The sequence below is a fragment of the Phoxinus phoxinus genome (genome assembly GCF_949152265.1).
Source record: "Phoxinus phoxinus genome assembly, chromosome: 10".
NCBI classification, from domain to species: domain Eukaryota; kingdom Metazoa; phylum Chordata; class Actinopteri; order Cypriniformes; family Leuciscidae; genus Phoxinus; species Phoxinus phoxinus.
This window is the reverse complement of record NC_136885.1, coordinates 35887913-35914301: the sequence shown is the minus strand read 5'-3', so window position 1 is coordinate 35914301 and position 26389 is coordinate 35887913. Positions and strand designations below refer to the sequence as shown.

General features: G+C 37.4%; 1 protein-coding gene across 1 annotated transcript in view; it reads right to left on the bottom strand.

Moving 5' to 3' along the window:
• The window catches only part of csmd3a (CUB and Sushi multiple domains 3a), a 382979-nt gene that overhangs the window by 305085 nt on the left and 51505 nt on the right, over positions 1 to 26389 (bottom strand). Inside the window, exons 3-4 of the mRNA XM_079626776.1 lie at positions 24629 to 24741; positions 8777 to 8971 (exon numbers count right to left, since the gene is read on the bottom strand). Of these exons, the coding sequence (XP_079482902.1) occupies positions 8777 to 8971; positions 24629 to 24741 (308 nt within the window). The remainder of the gene's footprint in view (positions 1 to 8776; positions 8972 to 24628; positions 24742 to 26389) is intronic.

Sequence of the window (26389 nt, the reverse complement as noted above, 5' to 3'; positions counted from 1 at the left end):
GTGAGATTATATACGCCACTGAGGGACTTTAACGCGTCCTTGTAAGGTAGAAAAACATCTTGCTTATGTTTAAAATGAAACGTATACTTCGTGCGTACACACAGCACAATCCGCTTTCCCTCGGTGTTTACATCTGTGGTACATTTGCATCAGTTGAGAAACATTACAACCGTTTAGTCTTCAGACTGAGTCTCAGAACTGCTCAGTGACTGGATTTAACTGAGAAAACACCAACGATTATCAGTTTAAACCAAAGCTTGGACTCGATATAGAGTTCCTTACAACTCACCAGAGATCCAGTGATCATGGATATTGACATCGAATCGTGATTCCTCACATTTATATGAGCCAGATTTCAACACCGGGGAAATACATACAAGCAAATTTGCCGAGAGAGAGAGAGATAGAGATAGAGAGAGAGAGAGATAGAGATGGAGATAGAGAGAGAGAGAGAGAGAGAGAGAGAGAGAGAGAGAGAGAGAGAGAGAGAGAGAGAGAGAGAGAGAGAGAGAGAGAGAGAGAGAGCAACTTTGCAACGGGATTATGCAAATTAGTGGAGATATACACACACACTACCATTCAAATGTTTTGGACGTAAGATTACAAACAGTAATATTGTGAAATGATTTCAAAGAACTGTTCTCTATCTTATGCAAATTAGTGGACATATACACACACGTAAGATTACAAACTCTAATAACTCTATGTAAATATATAGTAAAGTGTAATTTATTCCTGTGATTAAAGCTGAATTTATGTATTATTATAATATGACGAGTTGATGTATGACGAGTTGATGCTCAAGAAACATTTATGATTATTATCAATGTTGAAAGTTCATATTTTTGAGGAAACAAAATGGATTTTAATTTTCAGGATTCTTTGATGAATAGAAAGTTCAAAAGAACAGCATTTATTCGAAATATAATCTTTTGTAACATTATAAATGTCTTGACATGCAAAGTGAGATATTTCAAGTCTTTATTTCCTTAACAATTGTGATGATTATGGCTTACAGCTTATGAAAACCCCAATTCAAAATTAGAATATTGTGAAAAGCTGTAATTATAACAAATAAAGGCTGGAAATATCTCACTTTGCATGTAATGAGTCTATATAATATATTAGTTTTTTAAGGTGAATTACTGAAATAAATGAACTTTTGCACCATATTCTCATTTTTCCAGTTTCAACTGTAGGTCTAAATCTGGGTGATCACTTATCAATAAAATATATACTTTAACAATACAATATATAGGGTATAATTTTACATCATAATTCTGCATAATAACACAATAATAACGTAAAATCCAGCTTTCTCCGCCAGGATCCAGTCGTTTCTGTGAATCACAGCGATGCATTCGCTTCTCAGTTCTGTAGCTTTAGTCAGTCTGTAAAGATATACCTCAGATTTATTGTCAAATATTGTTTGTACAGTCAATCTCAAGCTCTTTCTCATTTTAGACGCGTTTTGTATGTTTTTCACGCTGAAAATTGTTAAAATTGTAATTGAAAAAATAGCAATTGTTATATGTTATTTACTGTTTTAATATTGTTATTGCTGCTACTTGTTGTATGGTGACCTTGTGAAAGGCGCCTTAAATAAAATCCATTATTATTATTATTATTATTATTACCTCTATTGACAGGCAGATAGTTGGTGTTTAAATTCCTGTTGGATGATTTAAATAAAGCGTGTCATTGTCTTCCCATCTCCCATTTACACACACCTCGTCCTCCATGCATCCGGCGTCAGGAAATCATTATTATTATTATGAGCAGATGCAGAGTCGGCTCACAGGTTTACATGCGGTAACTGTGTGTTATGATGCATCACAGGTGTTCACTCGACAGCTGATCACACACACCTGTGACACACCTACAGAGCACATGAAGAAATCAATAATCCCAATATATGAGATTCTTTGCCACCGGGTACTTCATCTTCCCCAAGAAAGAAACCGTGTAACTGGAGGAAGCAAAATAACTTTGGTGGAAATAGAGCATGGAAAAAAAAACTGGTGTTGCTCAATTAAGTTTTAATTGTGAATGTTGACTATACAATTAATTTTTCTAACATAGTGTCTACTGTTCAAAACATGCCAGCAAATACTGTTCATTTAGTCAGTTAATGAAGCGACAGGCTTGTGCAATGAAGTGCGTTTCCCATCATTCTCTGCGGCTTCACCCGTATATCTAATGATCTTGATTTCCTTGCATTAGCACTACAACGTTTTCTGTTAAAGAACAAAATAGAGAAACAACAGTGAAATTGCACAATAGATCCAAATTATGGCCTTTAGCAATGTCTGTATTAATGATACTTATTGTACATTTCCATTCCTTTTCTTACAAAACTAAGAAAAGGAACAGAACAGAAAAGAAAGCACTTGCGTCACTCATCAATGGCAAACGATGAGGAAAAACCACTCAAGCTAAACAGTGAAACTACCTTTTGAAAATAGTGACAAAGCTAAATATGTTTCTAATTGAAACAATATTTATAAATGGCAATATTCAAGAGATAGGATTACGCGGCGCCGCGCGTTAGTCATATGCCATTTTAAGGGCGCGTGCTTGGCCATTATGTAGCGTGTGAACAACACACACACTTTGATTCTCTCATCTAAACAGACGCAGCAGTTTTCATTTTTGCAAATCATACATTATTACAAGGAAAAATATTAACACACGAGGGAAATCATTGTTGTGTCCGTGAAGATGTGGAAAAATAGGCATAAATCTAGATTACACATTTACCCAAATTATTATACGCCTGTTTAACCGAAGCTAATGTGTGTGTGTTTCTCCATCATCCTCATACAATGTCACTTCTCTGTGTTTTACGGCCCTGACGAGAACGTCGGCACACACCCTCTCTCACTCACACACACACACACACACACACACACACACACACACACACACACACACACACACACACACACACACACACACACACACACACACACACACACACACACACACACACACACACACACACACACACACTCTCACACACACACACACACACACACACACACACACACACACACATGATATGAGAGCTGCTTTTGCATGAACTTTGCCGCTGCTGGCAGCCGTGGGTCCTGAATTCAGAAGCCTTTGAAATGATAATGTGTTTTACACTATACATTACATTTTTATGCTGAATTTCAGCATTCATGGTTGGGATATTGCTCTGAGACAAACAGCTACTCTGTGAAAATGGGTTTGATGTACTCGGTTTTGGAACTGGCTGCTAACCGAGCAAGGAGGTTCGCAGAGATAAGATAAGCTCGCTTTCCCGTGCACTAAACTGTCACAGCGAGGAAAACATCTCGACATGTTCGGCAGGGTTTAAAGCCGTCAGAAAGACCGAGCCGTTCAGAAATTCTCCTCCGAGCGTCGATATGGACAGAGTTACCGGAAACATGTGTCCGACAACCAGTCAAACCACTGAAACTGCTCGCACAGCAAGAACTCGAGCGCTTCTGAGAGTGTGTGTCCTCAATCTGGCTCGATCCATCTGGATTGGGAGATTTCTGCCACTCAAGTGTTTCTGGAGACTCTTGGATGCGCTCCGACATCAGGAGAATGGGCAGTTTCTCTGAGGAAAAGGGATCAAAAGACCATCTGCCCGTTCTGAGGGTCCCAATCCTCTCTCAGAGACACCGAAGAGCTGAGAGGAAGATGGAGAAGCGTTGCAGGAATGTTTTCCCATGGCTATTCACCACAGAATTGCTTATATATATATATGTGTGTGTGTGTCTATTGAAACTCTCTCATGAAGTTCTCTGAAAAAGTTAAAGTTCTCATTAAAGTTATCTGGTCTTCAACAACGTTCATCACAGATTTGGTTTTATATACAGTCAAACCAATATTTTTCCAAACACTTCAACATTTCTCACATTATCAGTTTATTCGCTATAGTTTAGAAAATGGTAATAAAATATGAGCAGAACTCAGTTGATATTTGACAGGTTTTGTCCATCCTTCTGTTAGACTGTCTCACACATGAATTATGTTGAATATCTGTCAGCTGTTAAATTTAACTACACAATTAGATAATACCAGTTTAGCTCAACCAGTGACCAAGCAATGCTCATAAAAGTGCATCTATCCATCATAAAAGTGCATCTATCCATCATAAAAGTGCATCAATCCATCATAAAAGTGCATCAATCCATCATAAAAGTGCCTCCATCCATCATAAAAGTGCCTCCATCCATCATAAAAGTGCCTCCATCCATCATAAAAGTGCATCTATCCATCATAAAAGTGCATCCATCCATTATAAAAGTGCCTCCATCCATCATAAAAGTGCCTCCATCCATCATAAAAGTGCATCTATCCATCATAAAAGTGCATCCATCCATCATAAAAGTGCATCTGTCCATCATAAAAGTGCATCTGTCCATCATAAAAATGCATCCGTCCATCATAAAAGTGCATCCGTCCATCATAAAAGTGCATCCATCCATCATAAAAGTGCATCCGTCCATCATAAAAGTGCATCTAACCATCATAAAAATGCATCTGTCCATCATTATTTTGCTTTATTTCCAGATTCACTCATAGACTCGTTTTTACACATTTGAGCTCGTTCACACACACACACACACACACACACACACACACACACACACACACACACACACACACACACACACACACACACACACACACACACACACTCTTCAAACACTACACTTTAAATCTCTTGACAAACTAAAGACGTAAATGACATTTGTATGTATTATAAATAAGACACAGATTGCACTGAATGTCAGATTGCTTATTTTGCTCGATACAATGATTTATTGAGTCCACATGTCTTCTTCTCTAGAAACTCTTCTTCTAATCACAGGAGATCTGTCGCTCACACACACAACTCTGCGATGCCGTTTGCGAATGTTCGTTGGAACGATGGTTTCGGGAAACACAGACTCATTGAAATGCTGATAACGACGGACAATAGTTGCTAACAATGCTTTCGGGAAACACATCCAAGAGTGTTACTGACAGACTGTGAAGAGAGGAGCCGCAACACTGGAGAATATGAGGAGAATAATGCATGCAAACCTGTTCTATAGAGCCTAAAAAACTAAATCAAGATATTGTAAAAGGGCATTATAGATCCTCTTTAATGTTTTTAAAATCTGGACATTTGTTTTCTGACAGGCACATGACCAACAGGTCTAATATTCTTGGAACATTTTAGCAGTGTTTCTCACAGGTCTTCCTCTCATCTGGCATTCACACAAAGCAGTCGTCCACAGCGTAAGAGCCGACTCTCATTCAAGCGCCATTTCTCCCCGTGCTTTGCATTTAAGAGCAATATAGTTGGCGTTCACGACATCCAGAAGGGGCAAGCCTCCAGGCTCAGATATCCTCATCAAAGAGGATCAATTTCCCTCGCCTGAAGATGAAAAAGCATGTGCTAAAAAGCCCGGGGTCAGAAAACGTATAAAACAGATTCCTCCCTGGTTTGAGTGATTTGGCTGTAGCACGAGGCCACGAGTCTTCGTTTCACTGAACGAGACGAAACGACAGAACTGGCTCTAGTTATTCTCTCTGGTGAATCATCCGGAATCACATAAACGCCCGGCCAATATTCATGTGTTATATTTGATATAACATTAATTAAAAGACATTCATTTAGACTGTGGGATGATTCAAGCAGTGTGACAGTGCAACTATCCCGGCTGAAAATAGCACATTAAAACTGATTTGGGGATCAGGATAGGAGACTTTATGGCCAACAGAACAATAGCTTTGCCAAATGCACCAGCTAAACTAACTAACAACAGAAAAACAGCAGATATTATATTCAAATATTCCCATAACGTGACTGAGGCTAAAAAATACAGCTTGGAAAATACAATCGGCCATATTAACCAGGTTGCTTGTGGCGTGTTTTGATGAATGGATGGATGGATGGATGGATGGATGGACAGATGGATGGATGGACGGATGGATAGATGGATGGATGGACAGATGGATGGATAGACAGATGGATGGATGGACAGATGGATGGATGGATGGATGGATGGATGGATGGATGGATGGATGGATGGATGGATGGACAGATGGATGGATGGATGGATAGATGGATGGATGGACAGATGGATGGATAGACAGATGGATGGATGGACAGATGGATGGATGGATGGATGGATGGATAAATGGATGGATGGATGGATGGATGGATGGATGGATGGATGGATAGATGGATGGATGGATGGATAAATGGATGGATGGATGGATGGATAAATGGATGGATGGATGGATGGACAGATGGATGGATGGACGGATGGATGGATGGACAGATGGATGGATAGACAGATGGATGGATGGACAGATGGATGGATGGATGGATGGATGGATGGATAAATGGATGGATGGATGGATGGATGGATGGATGGATGGATGGATAAATGGATGGATGGATGGATGGATGGATGGATGTACGGATGGATGGATGGATAGATGGATGGATGGATGGATGGATGGACAGATAGATGGATGGATGGATGGATGGATGGATGTACGGATGGATGGATGGATGGATGGATGGATGGATGGATGGACGGATGGATGGATGGATGGATGGATGGATGGATGGATGGATGGATGGATGGATGGATGGATGGATGGATGGATGGATGGATGGATGGATGGATAGATAGATAGATAGATAGATAGATAGATAGATAGATAGATAGATAGATAGATAGATAAACATTTATCTGTCAGCAACTTTACTCGAATCAAAGAGTTGAACCAGTTTGACTTCAAGCCAATTAAACAGAATTTCATAACCTAAACTGTGAGTCACAAACACCGTCTCTGTCTTCATCCATCCAGCTAGAAGCCACTGAAGCGAAACTAATAAGAAGATGAGAGGCTATAATACATCAAACATGTTTGCTGGTTTAAATGCTTCTTAATGAGGCCTTTTCTACACAAAAAGTAAGTTTTGAGCCATGTTCATCTTTCATCGAGCACAAACGATATGCTAGTGCTCATTTCCCACATAACCAAGCGATACAGCATATTCTTCTATCTTCATGCAAATCCAACAATGTAAAACGCTACTTCCCACAATACCTGAGTGCACATCAAAGATTCTCACGCCGATAATTAAAGCAACACCTACATTATTAACTGTATTTCGAAGGCTTTTCCCACTGGGCCGACGTGCGTTTGATTGTGCCAGAAGAAGACTAATGCAGGAATCTACAGCACAACGCTTCATAAATCACCATATCTAACGCAGTCCCAGACAGACAAATGAGGAGCACAATACAAGTTAAAAACAACGTTCATTTAAAATTCAACATAACAGAATAATATAAAAGCTGCATATATCAAAGCCAAAGCCAGAGTATTCTGGGCTTACAGCGAAGAAGCGAAACAACACAGCTTTAGAAACCAGTCTGTGGCCCGGAAAGTGTTTGCACACTTAAAGCATACTTACTTAAAGTCTGAAAGTCATTGCATCGGATAATACAATATCACAGCAAGTGGCGTTTAGAAGAGAGACAGCACAAGCAGAACTCTTCAAAAGAAGCTTTCAGGTTTTAAATGACAAAGAAATGCAGTTTAAATATATATTTGTGCTTGTCAAGCTGAACATGTTCATAGTTACTGTGATGATCCCTCTGCTGTGTGAAACCGATGACAACTGACTTCATACATACACTAGAAATCACCAACAACTGTAAATATCCAATACTCATATATTTGTGATGATTTTGGTTGCAGGTCCAGAAAGAGAAGTCTCTGATTTAAAACCTGGGAAGTTTGATTCATTTTTGTGGATCAGTTTATGATGCGTTTCAATTAAATGTTTCAAAACTCTGATTGAGGGATTTTTTTTTGTGCACATAAAAAGTAAAAATATAATATATATTAATTTTATTATATTAATGTCAAATCGATTATTTGCATCTAACAGTTTTCACGTTTGTGTGTGTGTGTGTGTGTGTGTGTGTGTGTGTGTGTGTAACATGTAACACATCTAACATAACTTTTATGTTAGATGTGATTAATTGTGATTAATCTATTTGACAGCACTAATATACATATATGTGCACACACACACACACACACACACACGCACGCGCACACACACACACACACGCACGCGCACACACACACACACACACACACACACACACACACACACACACACACACACACACACACACACACACACACGCACTTCTGTTAAATGCGATTAATCGATTTGACAGCACTAATTGATCATTAATTGTTGTTTTTTATTTAATCTGTTTACTATAAGGTATTATTATATTTATCCACAACAAAAATGTAATAAAAATGATTATTCAAAAATGAATTTTCCTTGTATTCATTTAGACAAAAAACAAATTTTACTGCATTTTGCATCTACTTGGGAAAATGTGTTTATTTTTAAATGACGGGTCCTGATTGAAAAAAACAAAAACAATTTCAGAGCATAAACATAATTATCAAGATATATTTAAATATTGATTTACCTATAAGCCCTTTAAAGTTAAAATGTCATTACACAAAAACGTAGTTCTGAGAAGAGCTGGATCATCACTTGTGTCCAGAAACCAATTGCTCTGATATTTAATCATCATATGCAAAGACATTCAGACGTTTTAAGCGAGTCCAAATGCATGAAAGCCCCGCAACGCTCCACAAAGCGGCTCCTTTTAATAAGAACCGCTCCGAGAATCAAGCGTCCAGAAAATGAGAAGCCGTCTGGCAGCGCTCTTACCTCTGCAGATGGGAATGGGGAAATCCCACACGGCCACGTTCGATGTGCTGGTGACACAGGTGAGCTGCGCGTGGCCGTCGAGTGTGTATCCAGACACACAGTGGTACCGGATTCGGTCTCCCACACTAAAGCTGGATCCATTCAGGATTCCTTTGGCAGGAACTCCTGGATTCCCACAAGAACTGCTTTGTAGTTCTGAAGAGAGACAAAGAGGAAGATGCGAAACTCAGAGCTGGACCGTACCGAAGTACATTTACATGAGTGCTGTACATAAACACACTTTATGAGGACATGTGACCCTGTGACCCAAACCCAGTCTGGAGCCGCACGGGTATATCTGTGGCAATAGCAACTATACATTGTATGGGTCAAAATTATCCATTTTTCTTTTATGCCAAAAATCATGAGGATATTAAGATCATGTTCCATGAAGATATTTAGTAAATGTCCTACCGTAAATATATAAAACATGTATTTTTGTGAGTGAATGCAGCACAATCGTGAACATAAATGCACAACTTTAAAGGAGATTTTCTCAATGTTTACATTTTTTTGCTCCTCAGATTCCAGATTTTCAATAGTTGTGTCTCGACCAAATATTGTCCTATCCTAACACACCACACATCAGTGGAGAGATTATTTATTCAGCGTTCATATGATGTATACATCTCAGTTTAAAAATGTACCCATGTGACCAGGGTGACATGTACTTTACGTGAGTATTGTTTTTTCTGGAAACTTTTTACTTTAACTACATTTGAAAGACAAATATCGTACTTTATACTCCCACTACAACATATCTGTCAATATCCTTGAGTAGAAAGTAGTAACGCCGTCGGTCAGGGGATGATTTCTTTTTTCATCCCTAAAACTAGATTTTAGATGTTTTTTGCAGGTGACACGACACAGCCGTTGTTAAAGCAGTTTTGCTGTTGGCCGGTTAGCTATGGTTGTGTTGCTGGGTTGGATTTTTACAGACCACTTGATTCAAATGTGTATGGAAGCTCGTTTCCACCACAGAATAAAACATAAAAAAAAATAATTGCGACTTTTTATTTCACAATTGCGAGTTTACATCTCGCAATTCTGACTTTATTTCTCAGAATTGCGAGATATAAATTCAGAATTGCGTGAAATAAATTCTCAATTGCGTGTTATAAAGTCAGAATTGTGAGATAAAAAGTCGTAATTACCTTTTTTATTTTTCATTATGTGGCGGAAACAAGCTTCCAATACTCGCAATTCTGACTTTATAATACGCAATTGTGAGATATAAAGTCAGAATTGCATGATATAAAGACGCAATTGCGTTTAATAAAGTCAGAATGGTGAGATATAAACTATTCTGATGTTAAAAAAAAGAAAAAGAAAAAAGGTCAGTATTTTTTTTCCTTAATTGGACTTTAGGCTATAACTCGCAATTTATATCTCACAATTCTGAGAAAAGATGTCAGAATTGCGAGATATAAAGTCAGAATTGCGTAATATAAAGTCAGAATTGCGAGATAAAGTCAGAATTGCGTGATATAAAGTCAGAATTGCGTGATATAAAGTCAGAATTGCGAGATAAACTCAGAATTGCGTAATATAAAGTCAGAATTGCGAGATAAAGTCAGAATTGCGTGATATAAAGTCAGAATTGTGAGATAAAGTCAGAATTGCGTAATATAAAGTCAGAATTGCGAGATAAAGTCAGAATTGCGAGATAAACTCAGAATTGCGTAATATAAAGTCAGAATTGCGAGATAAAGTCAGAATTGCGTGATATAAAGTCAGAATTGCGAGATATAAAGTCAGAATTGCGAGATAAACTCAGAATTGCGTAATATAAAGTCAGAATTGCGAGATAAAGTCAGAATTGCGTGATATAAAGTCAGAATTGCGAGATATAAAGTCAGAATTGCGAGATAAAGTCAGAATTGTGTTATAAAGTCAGAATTGCGTGATATAAAGTCAGAATTGCGTGATATAAAGTCAGAATTGCGAGATATAAAGTCGCAATTGCGAGAAAAAAGTCAGAATTCTGACTTAACACGCAATTCTGACTTTATATCTCACAATTCTAAGAAATAAAGTCAGAATTGCGAGTTGTAAACTTGCAATTCTGAGATAAAAAGTAACAATTATTTTTTACAAATGTTTTATTCTGTTGCGTAAACAAGCTTCCATAAATGTGCATGAATGCAGACACATACTGGAGTACTTCTGGAGTTGGGGTGGTGGAAGTTTTAAATAAAAAAATGTTGTGTCTTTTTTTTTGTCAATTCAGTTGTTTAATTTCTATAGGTTTTATATCATTCTAAACGCTCTTAAAAAGACAGTTCACTTTAAAATGAAAATTCTGTCATCATATACTATATGTGAATTTATATATAAATGTATACTATATATATGCATTTCTTTCTTCTGCTGAACACAAAGGAAGATATTTTGAAGAATGTCGGTAACCAAACAATTAACTGGTCCCATTGACTGCAAAGTAGGAAAAAAAATACTATGGAAGTCACTGGGACCAGTTAACTGTTTGGTTACTGACATTCTTCAAAATATCTTCCTTTGTGTTCAGCAGAAGAAAGAAATTCACACAGGTTTGAAACAACTTGAGGGTGAGTAAATGATGACAGAATTGTCTTTACTTTAAATTGACTTTAATTCCACAGATAGGCAGGTGTATTCACAGGTTGCTTCAGAGGCATACGGTACTGTAAGTATTACATACAACAATGCAACAATAATAAAACAATGCATTGACATTTGATACTTTTAAAAACAAGTTCTGTACTTTTACTTAAGTAAAAATCGGTCTTTACAACTTTTACTTGTAACGGAGTAATATTTGATCAGTTTCACTGAAGTAAGGAAGTTGTATATCTGGATGTAGTTGATAAGTGAAGTTTTATTCTTAGCGCATTACTGGTTACAACCTGCCAATTACACAGTTGCAAAGCCTGTACTCATCAAAAACTAAATCATAAAAATGAATCTGTGCAAGACACAAAAACACCACAAAATCCATCAAGATACTTATGTAGATATGAATGCATTCGACAGTCCTTATTAATCTCGGAGTAATATTCCTGCTTTGACACATTTCTAATCCTCCGGGACACACGTCTGGATATGTGATATGTTAAGCTCGCTTATCTGTGGTTTAACCCAGCATCCGCTCTGAGCGCCTGCCACTGCTGTCGATCAGCTGATCAAAACTAATCATGACTAGTGACTATAAACACTACATCTGGCACACGGGTATACGTGGAATTCTGCATTCTGAAATCAATAACAGTTTATACAACTCGAAAAATTAGAATATGGTGCAAAAGTTCAATTATTTCAGTAATTCAACTTAAAAGGTGAAACTAATATATTATATAGACTCATTACATGCAAAGTGAGATATTTCAAGCCTTTATGATGATTATGGCTTACAGCTTATGAAAACCCCAAATTCAAAATTAGAATATTGTGAAAAGGTTTTCATAAGCTGTAAGCCATAATCGGCAATCCTGATTGGCTACTGCAGAATCAAACCTGTAACCTTTGGGTTACCGACTCTCTAACCATTAGGCCCCGAGTCACATGTGCAGTGTCACATGATCATTCAGAAATCATGCTAATATGATGATTTGTTCTAAACATTTATGATTATTATCAGTGTTGAAAACTGTTTTGCTGCTGCTTCATAATTTTGTGGAAACTGTTCCGCCACAGAATATAAAATAAAAAAAGGTAATTGCGACTTTATATCTCACAATTCTGACTTTATATCTCACAACTCTGACTTTATATCTCACAACTCTGACTTTATATCTCACAATTCTGACTTTATATCTCACAATTCTGACTTTATATCTCACAACTCTGACTTTATATCTCACAACTCTGACTTTATATCTCACAATTCTGACTTTATATCTCACAACTCTGACTTTATATCTCACAACTCTGACTTTATATCTCACAACTCTGACTTTATATCTCACAACTCTGACTTTATATCTCACAACTCTGACTTTATATCTCACAACTCTGACTTTATATCTCACAATTCTGACTTTATATCTCACAATTCTGACGTTTTATCCCACAGTTTTGACTTCATAACACAATTGGAAGATTTAAGTCGGAACTGTGTGATATAAAGTCACAATTGCGTGTTATAAAGTCTTGAGATTGTGAGATAAAAACTCGCAATTATCTTTTAAAATGATTTATTCTGTGGCGGAAACGAGCTTCCATAGAAAACTGTGATACATTTTATCATTTAAGGATTGAAAGTTTAAAAGAAATAATTTAAAATTCAAGTCTTTTGTCACATCACAAATGTCTATAATGTCACTTTTGATCTATATAATCTGTCCTTGATTATGAAAAATTATTATTATTAACAAAATATAATAGAACAAAGTATAGTATAATAAATGTGGCATAAAAGAGTAGCAATACATCAACAAACACCTTACAAAAAAAGTCATTATCACATGACACGAACCCTAACCTGATGTATTCAGATTTCTGTCAGCACCAGAAATTGAAGTTTGGTAACAGAAAATTGCATTATGGGAAATTACACCATAAATCAATGTCATCCAGACAGAAAATGCATAAAATGGCCTCCGCACAGCATGAGAAGAACACGATGCATGTCTTTTAAAAGGTCCTTCTAGTTGTACATTAGATGCACTTTAATGCGTTCCACTAATGTGCTTTTGCATTAGAAATATATAAGAGTAAACAAGTGACCCTCTAAAACCAGCAGACGTGCAAAATGACGATTTACAGCGTTTAGCTACAGAAAGCTAGAATGATATGATGGTATAGTGCATTTGCTCTCTGCTAGAACCATCATTTCATCTCAATTTGTGCTTAAAGTCTTAGTCTTAAAGCGTCTTAAACCCCTCATCACTTCACACCAGCGAGACCATTATCTCCACGTCGCTCACTGAGACAGATCCTACTTCTCTTAATATCGCTTTAACAACAGATCGCGCACTTTGGCACCAACATTTGCACAAACACGTCTCCCAATTGGGTTTTCTTCTTAAACGATAGCACTTGAAGTTGATCAAACGCATCTGCCGTCTCTCATCGCTCACTCTCGGTCTGTGTTTTCTGCGTATGAACACGGCGCATCTGTCAGCTCGTCTCCTCGTATAGTCCCGCTGAGCTTTACGCCGGTGATTCGGGGTAATGGAGGCGTTCTCTGCTCATTACGACAGGTTGGACTTTCTATATTACGGCAGTCAAATAAACGGCCCGGAGTGGAAATGAATCAGGAGTTGGGACAGAACGTGTGTTGAGGTTTTACCTTTGAGACGGGATTATTTATTTTTCTCCCCGTTTCTAAAGAAGCAATTACAAGCCTGGTCCCTCAGCAGGTGGAACAACTAAATAATACACACAGAGACGTGACAGAAGCGTGTGTTAGACTGAGACGTGACAGAAGCGTGTGTTGGACTGAGCTATGACGGACGGACAGATCCTGGTGGAGCGAGACATGAGGAGCTGGAAATTACTTTTAGAAGAAGAAGTTCCTTCAAACTGAGACTTAAGAGGAGACTCCGGACGGACTGACTGACTGACTGACTAGATGGATGGATGGATGGATGGATCTATCTATCTATCTATCTATCTATCTATCTATCTTATCTATCCATCTATCTATCTATCTATCATCCATCCATCCATCCATCCATCCATCATATATCCATCCATCCATCCATCCATCCATTTATCATCCATCCATCCATCCATCCATCCATCCATCTATCTATCTATCTATCTATCTATCTATCTATCTATCTATCTATCTATCTATCCATCCATCCGTCCATCCATCCATCCGTCCATCCATCCATCCATCCATCCATCATCCATCCATCCATCAATCTATCATCCATCCATCCATCCATCCATCCATCCATCTATCTATCAATCCATCATCTATCTATCTATCTATCTATCTATCTATCTATCCATCCGTCCATCCATCCATCCATCCGTCCATCCATCCATCCATCCATCCATCCATCCATCCATCCATCAATCTATCATCCATCCATCCATTTATCCATCCATCCAATCATCCATCATCCATCCATCCATCAATCTATCATCCATCCATCCATCCATCCATCCATCTATCTATCAATCCATCATCTATCTATCAATCCATCATCTATCTATCTATTAGGGGTGTGCAAAGCAGCCGATATTTGTATCTGTATTTGTATTTGTATTCGAGTAAAATTCAAAATAGGGGTAAAAAAAAAAATGCGTTACACTTCTAATTTACGTTATAGTGTAAGTATTCTTTAATTATATCCATTATAATAATTATGGATATGCAATATTGGTTGATGTTTTTCCATAAATCCAGCAATGAAACAAGGAACGTCATTGAAAAGAAAATAACATAACAGCCATTAGGCTACGTTACCTCATCCATGGTTAAACCAACAAATAAAATACCATTGAGAACATTATGAAGCCTACAGCCTACATCTTGCTGTCTGCAAAAGACAGAGTAACTTAAACGTACCATATAACTCCCACACGTGCGTACAATTCGACACAACTACACAACCATTTTTAACCTTTTTAACCGAACGTTGACGTTACTCTGTCAACAGCCTATTGTCTAAATTACCGCCGCGCTAAACAGCTGACGTAAACAGAGCGGACTGCAGACGTCAATAATGCAGCGTAATGGAATAATCTCCCGATCAAACTCCGCTTCCCGAAACGAAAGTTATAAACTGCCTCAGGAACCCAGTTAAGGTACAAAAATCTATTCAACAAAAATAGTGATGGAGTTAAGTGTTTTTTCGCTCAGCTCCTCTCTGTTGCTGTGTGGAGCAGCCTGTGTCCGTCACTCTCTCACTCATCCGGGCACTGCGGTCTCATGAGGAAACGCAGCTTTTTGATATAAAGTTTTTCCTATTCCCGAATCCAAATATTTTTTAAAGTATTTGTTCGAAATAAGTATTTGTAAAAAACACGTTATTTGTGCCTTTCCGAATACCGTATTCGGGTTCGGCTCCACCCCTACTATCTATCTATATATATATCATCCATCCATCCATCCATCAATCCATCCATCCATCCATCCATCCATCTATCTATCTATCTATCTATCTATCTATCTATCTATCTATCTATCTATCTATCTATCTATCTATCTATCTATCTATCTATCTATCTATCTATATATCATCCATCTCATAAGCTCAACAATATACATGACGAACACGAGTGGTTTTCGATGGTTGATATTCAGATCTGGTTTAGTCTGGGTCATGTTTTCTTTCACTTTGCGTAGGATGAGAGGATGTCGAGCAACCTGTTCATGTTGGCATCAGTTCATCTACTTTGGCTGGCTTCTACCGACTGGCAAATGAATGTGTGCCAAAATACCATAGTAGAGGTTGACTGGATGCAAAAATGAAATGGGAAATGCCTTCCCATAATAAGCCTATTTTCCAGTCCGTGACCCATCAGCAAGACTTGTGATGTACCAGTAGACAACCATTCACATGTTCAATCATAATCAAATGAAAATGACGTTATTCACTTTCTTAGTACCTGTTCCTGAGCTCGGTTTCATCCTGACAAACACGCCGGTCACTGCGTTTCATTGAAGTGTCAATCCACACACATCTATCTAAGAAACCTCTGAGATTTGGTTTGCTCAATCCTCCAGTGTTCTCCTTCACATCATCCACGGCGGTCTTCTCTTCCGCTTTCTGGAGCACAGCAGGAGAAATGCTGTACCTGCCATCGCTTAACATGACAGCGTCTACAATAAACACTAGCATAATAAACATGACATAAGCATGGCATGTGGCCTGTCATAACCAATCACGGCCTCCACCGCTTGCGATAAATGACATCTTTGTGTCATAATGAATGTTGTTGGGTGATCTGCATGACAGCTACACGACTGTGGAGGCACTAGCATGTCTCAGGCTGACAATGTATATCCACTAATGTTACAGGATCAATACAACTTAAGCTCTATGCAGAATCTGTGGCCTGCTGTCGATTTGCACAGAAAATGTGAGCAAAAATAAATAAATAATATGCATGTGTACAGTTATGGATCGCAAAAGAAAATCGAATGCATCAAAATGTGTCAAAATGACAAAACACACCGTTTTAAAATTAAACAATATATGAGTTAACATGACAAGCAGTCCTAAAAGGCATTTAGGATGATTTCGTTTATACAAACAATACTCATGTACTGTACAGTATATACAGATACAAAAATCAAATAAGTGCTTTAAAAAAGATTTGTAACCCCTTAAGCGGCGCCCCCTTTTTTTTAATAGACATAAAAATGCAAATTCCGAATTTAAATGTTTGTAATTCAAGAATGCTTTGGAATATAGATGTAAGATTGGTCTTGTTTTAAAGAAGACATTTGATTTTTGTAGAAGTGAAATAAATTAAGGAAGTTAAACTGAAAAAAAGTTATAGAAGTTTGAGTTTATGAAAATGTACAATGTTAAAAATTTAATTATTCATATTTTATATAAAATATATATTTTCAAAACCTGGAGGACTCTAAAAATGCAAGAAAAAAAAAGCCAAAAATCTGAACAAGTTGTGTTTCAAATGTTAGGTTGATATCTCAGAAAATGGGCGTTCAGTGAGATTTAGTTCAGGCGCAGTACCACACTTCTCCACTAGTGGACATTACTGCCCATATAAGGGCGCCTCCATTTCCATATGTTGTTTGAGTCTGAACCATTATTTTAACAATTTTCATACAATTTATGAAGTAGACATCCTATTCAGAAGTAGTGTTGGAAGTTTGGCAGATTTTGAAATGAATTCAACCTCTAAGAAACACAGAAGATCACGTATGTGCATTATAGCTCGCTGCACATCACTAATGCTGAATCTATTATTGTTTTCTTTATATTTAAAACATTTTCAGAGCTTTTTTTCTAAAATAATTGAACGGATGCTATCTTTTGAACTCTTGGCATGAAAACAAACTGAGGTTTCTACCATTCTTTCATGATTTTTCATGTTCATCACTATTTCAAAATAAAGGTCTGAACACGCCTGAGGAGTATGAACATATTCTTGTTGCAAATTGATAAATTACGGCTCCTCTGTAATTTATTTAGGAAATCAGTCACCAAATATGCAAACTAGAGATTGTAAGCTTTCAAATGATATATAGTTTGTCAAGATTAGTTTAGGTTTAGTATAGGATATTACTGGTTTAAACATGTAATGGCTGTGGCAATATAACGGGTTAAAGAAAAGCCTGATTCTGCATTATTTTCAGTGGTAATCATCAGCTTGTCACAGCTTAACTTGCATTGAACCTGGGATATTCCTTTCACTCAGAAACCGCTCAGATAGAAGTCACTGAACAGAGAAGTTCTCTTCTTATGAGAAACGGCTGCTATTTTGATCCCGCTAGCGCTTACTGGAGATGTTCATAATAGCTCCCAAAGAGCCGGTGAAAAGACCAGCAGAAACACTGTAAGGACACTTTTATTTCAAATCATCTGAGAAAGTACAACCACCATCATGTCTGATCTTCCCTCAAACCTCAAGCCTTTAAAATCAGTATTCATAGCCACAGTAACCATTTAATGCAAGCTCTATTAGAGACATTTAGCTAAGTGAAATACACATAAAAGTACATTTAGCTCAAATATATAGACTATATACATAGATTTATAGATATAAATATTATTGCTGGTCAACTATTAATCGCGATTAATCGCATCCAAAATATTTGAGTGTACAGTGTATAATTATTTTGTATATATAAATACACACATATGCATATACAGGTGAAACAAAAGTTAATTTATTTCAGTAATTCAACTTAAAACTAATATATTACTCATTACATGCAAAGTGAGATATTTCAAGCCTTTATTTGTTATAATGTTGATGATTATGTTCTAATTAATTGTTCTAATGTTTTAATTTTCACAAGCTGTATGCCATAATCATCAAAATTATAACAAATAAAGGCTTGAAATATCTCACTTTGCATGTAATGACTATAATATAGTAGTTTCAACTTTTTTAGTTGAATTACAGAAATAAATGAACTTTTGCACCATATTCTAATTTTTCGAGTTTCACCTGTACATATTTTAAAAATATTTGCATGTGTATACTGTACATATATTTATACATAATTTATATTATATATAAAACTAATTTTTCTTAAATATATGCATGCATATGTGTTTATTTATATAAAATAAAATTATTATACACAATACACACACATATATTATGTAAACACAAACTTTTATTTTGGATGCGATTAATCGTTGTCCAGCACTAATAAATATCTTTATACATAAAAAAAAAAAATTTTTTTGGAGCATCTCAAACCAACACTATTATTATTATAACCTTTATTTAACCAGGAAAAGCAGAACATTGAGATTAAGAATCTCTTTTACAAGAGCGTCCTGGCCAAGACTGAGAGACACAGCTCGTATGAGTTTAACAGATAAGCAAATCCAATCAAATTTCAATATCAGTCCTAGTTAAAACATCTACAGCCCGATGTTTCATTCTCCAAATCGTTTAAAACTTCTTTGAAAATGTCCAATGAAACCAGCTCCCCAAATTTCAACGTATTTGCAGATTATTCCAGGCAGAGGGAGCAGCGAATTTAAATATATTTTTCCCCGAATCAGTACGTACGTAAACATACACTAGCTCAACTAATCCCGTGAGTTTGGGGATTGATCTGTTTGGCAGACCAGTAAAGGACAGGAAGACTAAACTGTTTGAATCAGTTATTATTTATGTAATTCTGTGCCGCCAATGCTACAGAAATTACACAGTTGACCTTAAATGTCTATTTTCAGGTATAATGGTGTACATTCATATGTCTGGATTAAGTGCTGAGAATATAGTGGGCAAACCGCTGAGGTAATTACCACAGGGCGATCCCCGGAGATGAGCCATTCATCCCTCTATACATCTAATGACTTCCCTGCCCTTGAAGATGATGTAAGTTTGTCCGAGCGTCTATATTGTGAGGCTGAGCACATTTCAGCACACGGGAATCTTTCCCTGGGAGCCTGTCACAATTCTGGGTGCATTCAGAATTATTGCTGCTTTTGCATTCAAGCAATCAGCAAACACGACCAAAACCATTCACAGAATCCACAGGGACGGAGCCACCGGGAACCCAACGACACGCAGATTTCACGGGCCACCAAAGAGCATAGCGTATTTCAGAGACATCACGATGCAATGGACCACGGGAAGCAAATTTCAAAGGTTGCGCAAAAAGACAAAGAGAGCTGCCATTTCTGCTGTGTTTTCATTTTGCTCACATTTCCATAAACGAGTGCTCTTTAGGCATCCCAGCAAATGTTTCTGAATCAATGTTTGGGCCTGTCCTAGCATTTAGATGACCAGAGGCTTTGCCGGGGAAACTGTTAACGCACGTTGTGATGAGCGAGCATTAGCATGTTGATCATGACATATGGTATTTCCAGAGTCATTGGCATTCAATTGAAGGGCAGACAGAAAGGTTGAGGTTTCGCATCTAACTCTACACTCAGAAGCTGACTCGTACCGGATGGCGATAGACACATTAATCAAAGCGCACGCACTGACTGTCAAACTTGGTTTCGGTTGTTTCGACGTGACGGAAAACTGACAGGAACCAAAATGAGATTTCTTTTCCCCTGTGTGTGTCCATCTCTCTCTCATAAATGTTGAATCACCAGCACATTAAAACCATTCGACACGAACCAAACCCTTGTTATTGCTGCTTGCTAGGACTCATAACCCTGAAATTACAGGGCTAGTCGAGATGAGGTGTGCTTTTGCCTGGACATACAATTTCATCTGGTGGATCAAAGCAATTCAATTCAATTTACATTTATTTGTATAGCGCTTTTCACAATACACATCGTTTTGAAGCAGCTTTACAGAAAATGCATGTGTCTACATAACAATTAGAGTGATCTGTTATCTGTCCAAGTACATACAAATCACACAGTTCACTAACAATGTACTCATTTAAGGCAGAAACAATGAGCTTGTTGAAGTAATTATTACAATAATTATTATAATATATAGAAATGTATCATTGGTGCGTGTTGATTCAGAGTTTGCATCATCTGAAGCCCTCGCAGAAAACACACACAAAAAAACACCTAGTACGCCCTACAACTGTGGCAAAAATCATAGGTGGGCTCTTTTGATTCCTTGACCCATGTTGAGACCTTTAGATCCCCAAGAATATCAAAGAGACTTGAAGGCAAACACCTAGAAATCATCTAAAATATTCTAGAAACCACCTAGAGCACCCTGCACACCACGCCAAAACATCATAGATGGGCTCGTTTAATTGCCTGACCCATGTTAACACCAATAGATCAGCAAGAATATCAACAAGATCTGGGAGAAAACAGCCATAAACCATCCAAAATACTGTATTAACTACCAAGAACAGCCTACAAACCACACCAAAACATCTTGGTGACCATTGTGGGCTCTTTTCACTCATTAACCCATGTTGGGAGCTACAGATCCCTAAGAATATCAAAGAAACATAGGGACAAATACCCATTAACTATTCAAAATACCCTATTAACTATCTAGAACATCCTTCAAACCACACCAAAATATAGATAGTGACCATTGTGGGCTCTTTTCACTCATTAACCCATGTTGGGAGCTTTAGATTCCCAAGATTATCAAAGAGAATTGGGGGCAAACACCTAGAAACCACCCGAAATACTCTAGAAACCACATAGAGCACCCTACAAACCACGCCAAAACATCATAGATGGGCTCATTTAATTCACTGACCCATGTTAAGACATTTAGATCCCCTAAAATATCAAAAAGACCTGGGAGAAAAGAGCCATAAACCATCCAAAATACCGTATTAACTATCTAGAACACCCTACAAACAGTGCCAAAACATCTTGGTGACCATTGTGGGCTCTTTTCACTCTAGATCCCCAAGAATATCAAAGAGAATTGGGGGGAAACACCCATAAATCATCCAAAATACCCAATTAACTACCAAGAACACATTTCAAACAATATCATAGTGACCATTGTGGGCTCTTTTCACTCATTAACCCATTTTGGGACCTTGAGATCCCCAAGAATATCAAACAGCCAAAATACCCAATTAACTATCTAGAAAACCCTACAAAAAGTGGCAAAACCTCACATTGACCATTGCGGGCTCTTTTGATTTATTAACCCATGTTGGGACCCAAACAGATTTCACCTGTAAGATCCATAGCAGCCACCTAGCAAAGTCTATCTCTTCATGGAAATGCTCTAAATCAGACTTTAAAAGAGCCTCAAACACTTGAATTACGTACATCAATCTACGGAGATGAATGACAATGAGACAAAGTCATTGTGAATTCACTGGGAATCCCAGGTCCTCTGGAGTGCAATAACCTGCAGGATTAATATTCCAAAACCCATAAAATTCAAAAGCACATTAAACACAAAAGCGTGAGCCAAAGCCCAGGCTGGTCAATGGGACTGAATAATTCAGACTGTAGAGAAGGAGCAGATGGGGTGGCATGCTGTGGTCAGGTCAGGAGGATGGCAGGTGGAGAGAGGGATGCAAGATGGAGACTGGTTGAGAAATCAATCACTGGCTATGTTTGCGTTGCACAACTTTTGTTTCAACCGGACTGAATTAATTCCAAATGTAGTCTTTACATGAACGCTAAACATGTGATCGGGTCGATGTGTGCGTTTATATGTCACAAGATTCAAATTGGAATAGATTTTTTGACATGCGCACACTGCACAAATATACAGAGTTTGCCGCTGTTTGCGCACAATAATCATCTCCTATATTGGTTCTTTATTTGTTTTAAACAGCAGACTTAATATTTATCCATTTCTGGTCATAATTTGGAGACAATTAGCATATGAACAGTTGTGCCGTTTGGTTTATATTTATCACGCTGAGACGTTGCTCCACTTCACAGATGCAATGAAAGGAGAATTATAGGATGACGGGACGGGACTTTATTCAACAGGAACAACAGCTCGTTCAGCGCGTCATTACGCTATCGCTATTTCTACGTCATCGCACATGCGCAGTGCTTTCAGTTTCGGCTTCAATCCGATCAAGTGTTTCGGATCGATTAAAGTGTTCACATGAAGGATTTTCACTACGATTGAGCCGTCAATCCGATTACTAACGGATTATTTGGTTGCATGTAAACGTAGCCACTGAGGGTGTAGATGACCCAGACGCTTACAAACCCAACCAATCATAGAGGCTGAAATAAACTTGATGGTGCCGCACAACATTTAAGGCTAGATGTCTGACGGCGGAGTCTCTAACGTCATCACCGGCGGCCATCTTGTCACAGGCAAGCTTTCTGGCGGGCTCTGTGGTTCCTGATGTAAGGTGATGATCTGCACGAACACACATACTCTTATCTCACTGAAATCTTGACGGATTTACAAACGGTTTGGTTTCTTACAAACGTTATTAACGTGGCTATAATTCTGGATGCTTGAACATGTTGAAATACATAATATTATAATTATTCATAAGTGTGCAGTGTCATAACTACATCTCTGACGTTTATAACAAACCAACCCGTTTGAAAATTGGTAGAAAATTGAGCAAGTTATGGTTATTTAAAAAGTGCATGCACCATTAAAACACAATGTTACGAGTGAGCGAGCTGACTGTGACAAGATGGCCGCCAGGTGCGGACGTCGACCTCCATTGGCCAGCAGCGCGGACGAGACATCTAGTCTTTATTATGTATGTCTATGCCGCACAACATCTGCTCAGACATTAAACATTTTGGGCTGAAATGAGTGATCCAAAACTAGGCTGACCAAAGACAGACGGCATTTTATAGGCTACGTATAAGCGAAAGTCTGATTTTCCTTGGTCTTTTGAAATAAAGCCTGAATAGTCAATGCACAATGGAGACATAATCTAGCTTGCAGAAATCACAACTACAACAATTCCCTAGCAAGTCAACACCGAGAAGGATGAATTAGCAATCATCCAGAAGCACCCAAAATGCCCTGGTAAATGAACAGCCCGAACAAAGAATTTGCAATCATTCAGAACACAAGCAAAATTGCCTTCGCGAGCCACACTCTTCAAACAGTCCAGGGAATTGAAACTACACAAGGCCAATAATACCCCAACTTCAAAACGAGTACTCGAATTACACCAGGCGGATTATAACCTTCATACATCAAACAAACCTTCACATATAAACTTCCAGACGAGGCTTTGAGAAGGATAATGTGGAACTATACTGGACCTGACAGACAACACATCACCCAAAGCAGGCATTATTACTCGTTTTACATGCAAAGAGCACGTGAGCCAATCACAACAGAGATCATTTACATATAGAGATCTTACAGCATTAGTTAACTATACTAGTAAATACATTTTTTAAATATCAAGTTATATCTGTTAATATAGTTAATGCACTGTGAACTATGCAAAAAAAAAAGTAAACTAACATTAACAGATGAATAAATGCATAATACATAACTAATGTTAACAAATGAGATCTTATTGTAAAGTGTTACCTCCAAAACGACTTTGCTTTTGTGCAAGAAAGCTTGTCTGACATTATACAGTGTACTGTGGGGGAGGGGGATTCATTCCCTTTAATAATAGTTATTATTAGAGTATTAAGGAATGAATATATCGCTTGTCATTTTTTCCAGCTTAACGCCCACTGCCTGCTGTCAAACACTTGTGTGATGAACAAACCTTCAGTTGACCGCTACAGTGAGCATTATGCATCTCCAAACTCACAACCATAAACAGCAGAGATATATTAAAGGCTGTGTTATATTCCTTACCTTCATAATATATTTTAAATCCATGGGCGCTTACAGCAAAGTCGCTGGTTAGACGCAAGGAAAAAATGGATCCGGTACTTGTGACAGGAGCCGGCACCTGGAATCCTGTTAACCTGCACGAGAAGAGAATATATTACTTATCCAGACACAAATCAGTTTGAGGATTCATGCAATGCAAAAGAATGCAATAAAATAAAATGCATTAAAATGCAATGCAATAAAATAAAATGCATTAAAATGCAACACAATGCATTAGAATGCAATGCAATGCAATGCAATGCAATGCAATGCAATGCAATAAAATGCAATAAAATGCAATAAAATTAAATAAAATATAATAAATAAAAATGTAAATTGTCGTATTTCCTTTTCTTTTTTACTTTGAGAAAATAAATTTGTTATATTTACATTTTGGACTGAAATGTGACGTGTTCTATAAGATTCACCCTCACTTTTATCCAAACATTTCTCAAAAGAGCTTGTTAGGGTTGCATGATAAATTAATGCCTATATTATTCAAAAATGTCAAAAATTGGAGTTAGTTCTGAGAAAAGATCAGCATAATGTGTTTGCAAATGCTTGTTGGTTACATAATATCCAATGCAAAAAATTCATGCATTTTTAAGTGTGGCCCAAAAAAAGTCAAAATACTCTTTTTACCCACTGTATTTTATTCTTGGCTGGTTTGACAATACAATTTCGCAGGAGTCGTGCCCACTTTACACCTTTCCCCGACTCTACTCTAGTTTACACAACATGACATAAAGAATGAGTCACGTCTTCCTATTTCATAAAAACTCATTGTCTTCGTCTCACAGCCGGTCCTGCCTCTGCAGAATGTGAAGCTCTCTGAAATTGGATTTGAACTTGGAAAAGATCAATGAGCCTCGATGATTTTAAAATATCATTTCACAGAAGTGCCATCAGCATTTGGGGATAAAAATGTGGCAGCTGGACAGATCCTTGTGCACTTGATGAAATATCAAACAAACAAATTAACAAACATATTAAAGTCAACATGAATATGAATTTTAATTTGACATCCACATGAAAAGTGTTTCAAATAGTGTCATGAAAGGGCAGTTTTTTATTAGCTTGCTTGGTAATAAAAAAGAGGGAAGTGTACATTATAAATTAAATTAATTCAAAAACATGCATTGTAACTTAAAATGAATCCTAGCGATTGTTTTTATACATCCCAGAAATAAAAAAGACTCATCGAACATGGGTTCACAAAACTAAATTTTATTTAGTTCAAGAACTAACAGTTTTCTGACCGGAACAACAACAGTTTGCCACTTTTTAATATATTTTTATTGTTATTTTTGAAGTTAAATGTGAATTTGGCATTCTCAACCCATTTAACTAATGCAATGTAAAATATTGACGAGTGAATCGGGATATTCAATGTGAAAAAGTTGATTGTATCCATATGGAAAAGATCAGAATGTGAAAAGTGGATTATTTTTCATAATCATGATTGAAACATTTTAAAAGAAAAAGAATATTTAAAAAGAATATTTCCCACCATATGTGTTTGTTGGTTAGTGCCACAAAACCAGACAGTCCTGAGATCGAAATGTTAATTTCAAGTAATTTTTGTGGAGGCCAGGAAAAGCAGTCCAGGAGGCAACAGCAGCCCTCAGACATGCTGACATTGTAGGTCATGTTCAACAAGGGAGAGGAGGCCTTGGGCTAACTAGCCGTGCTGCTTGGAGTAAGGCCACTGCACCCGAACGGCGGAAGATGGTAGTGCAGGAA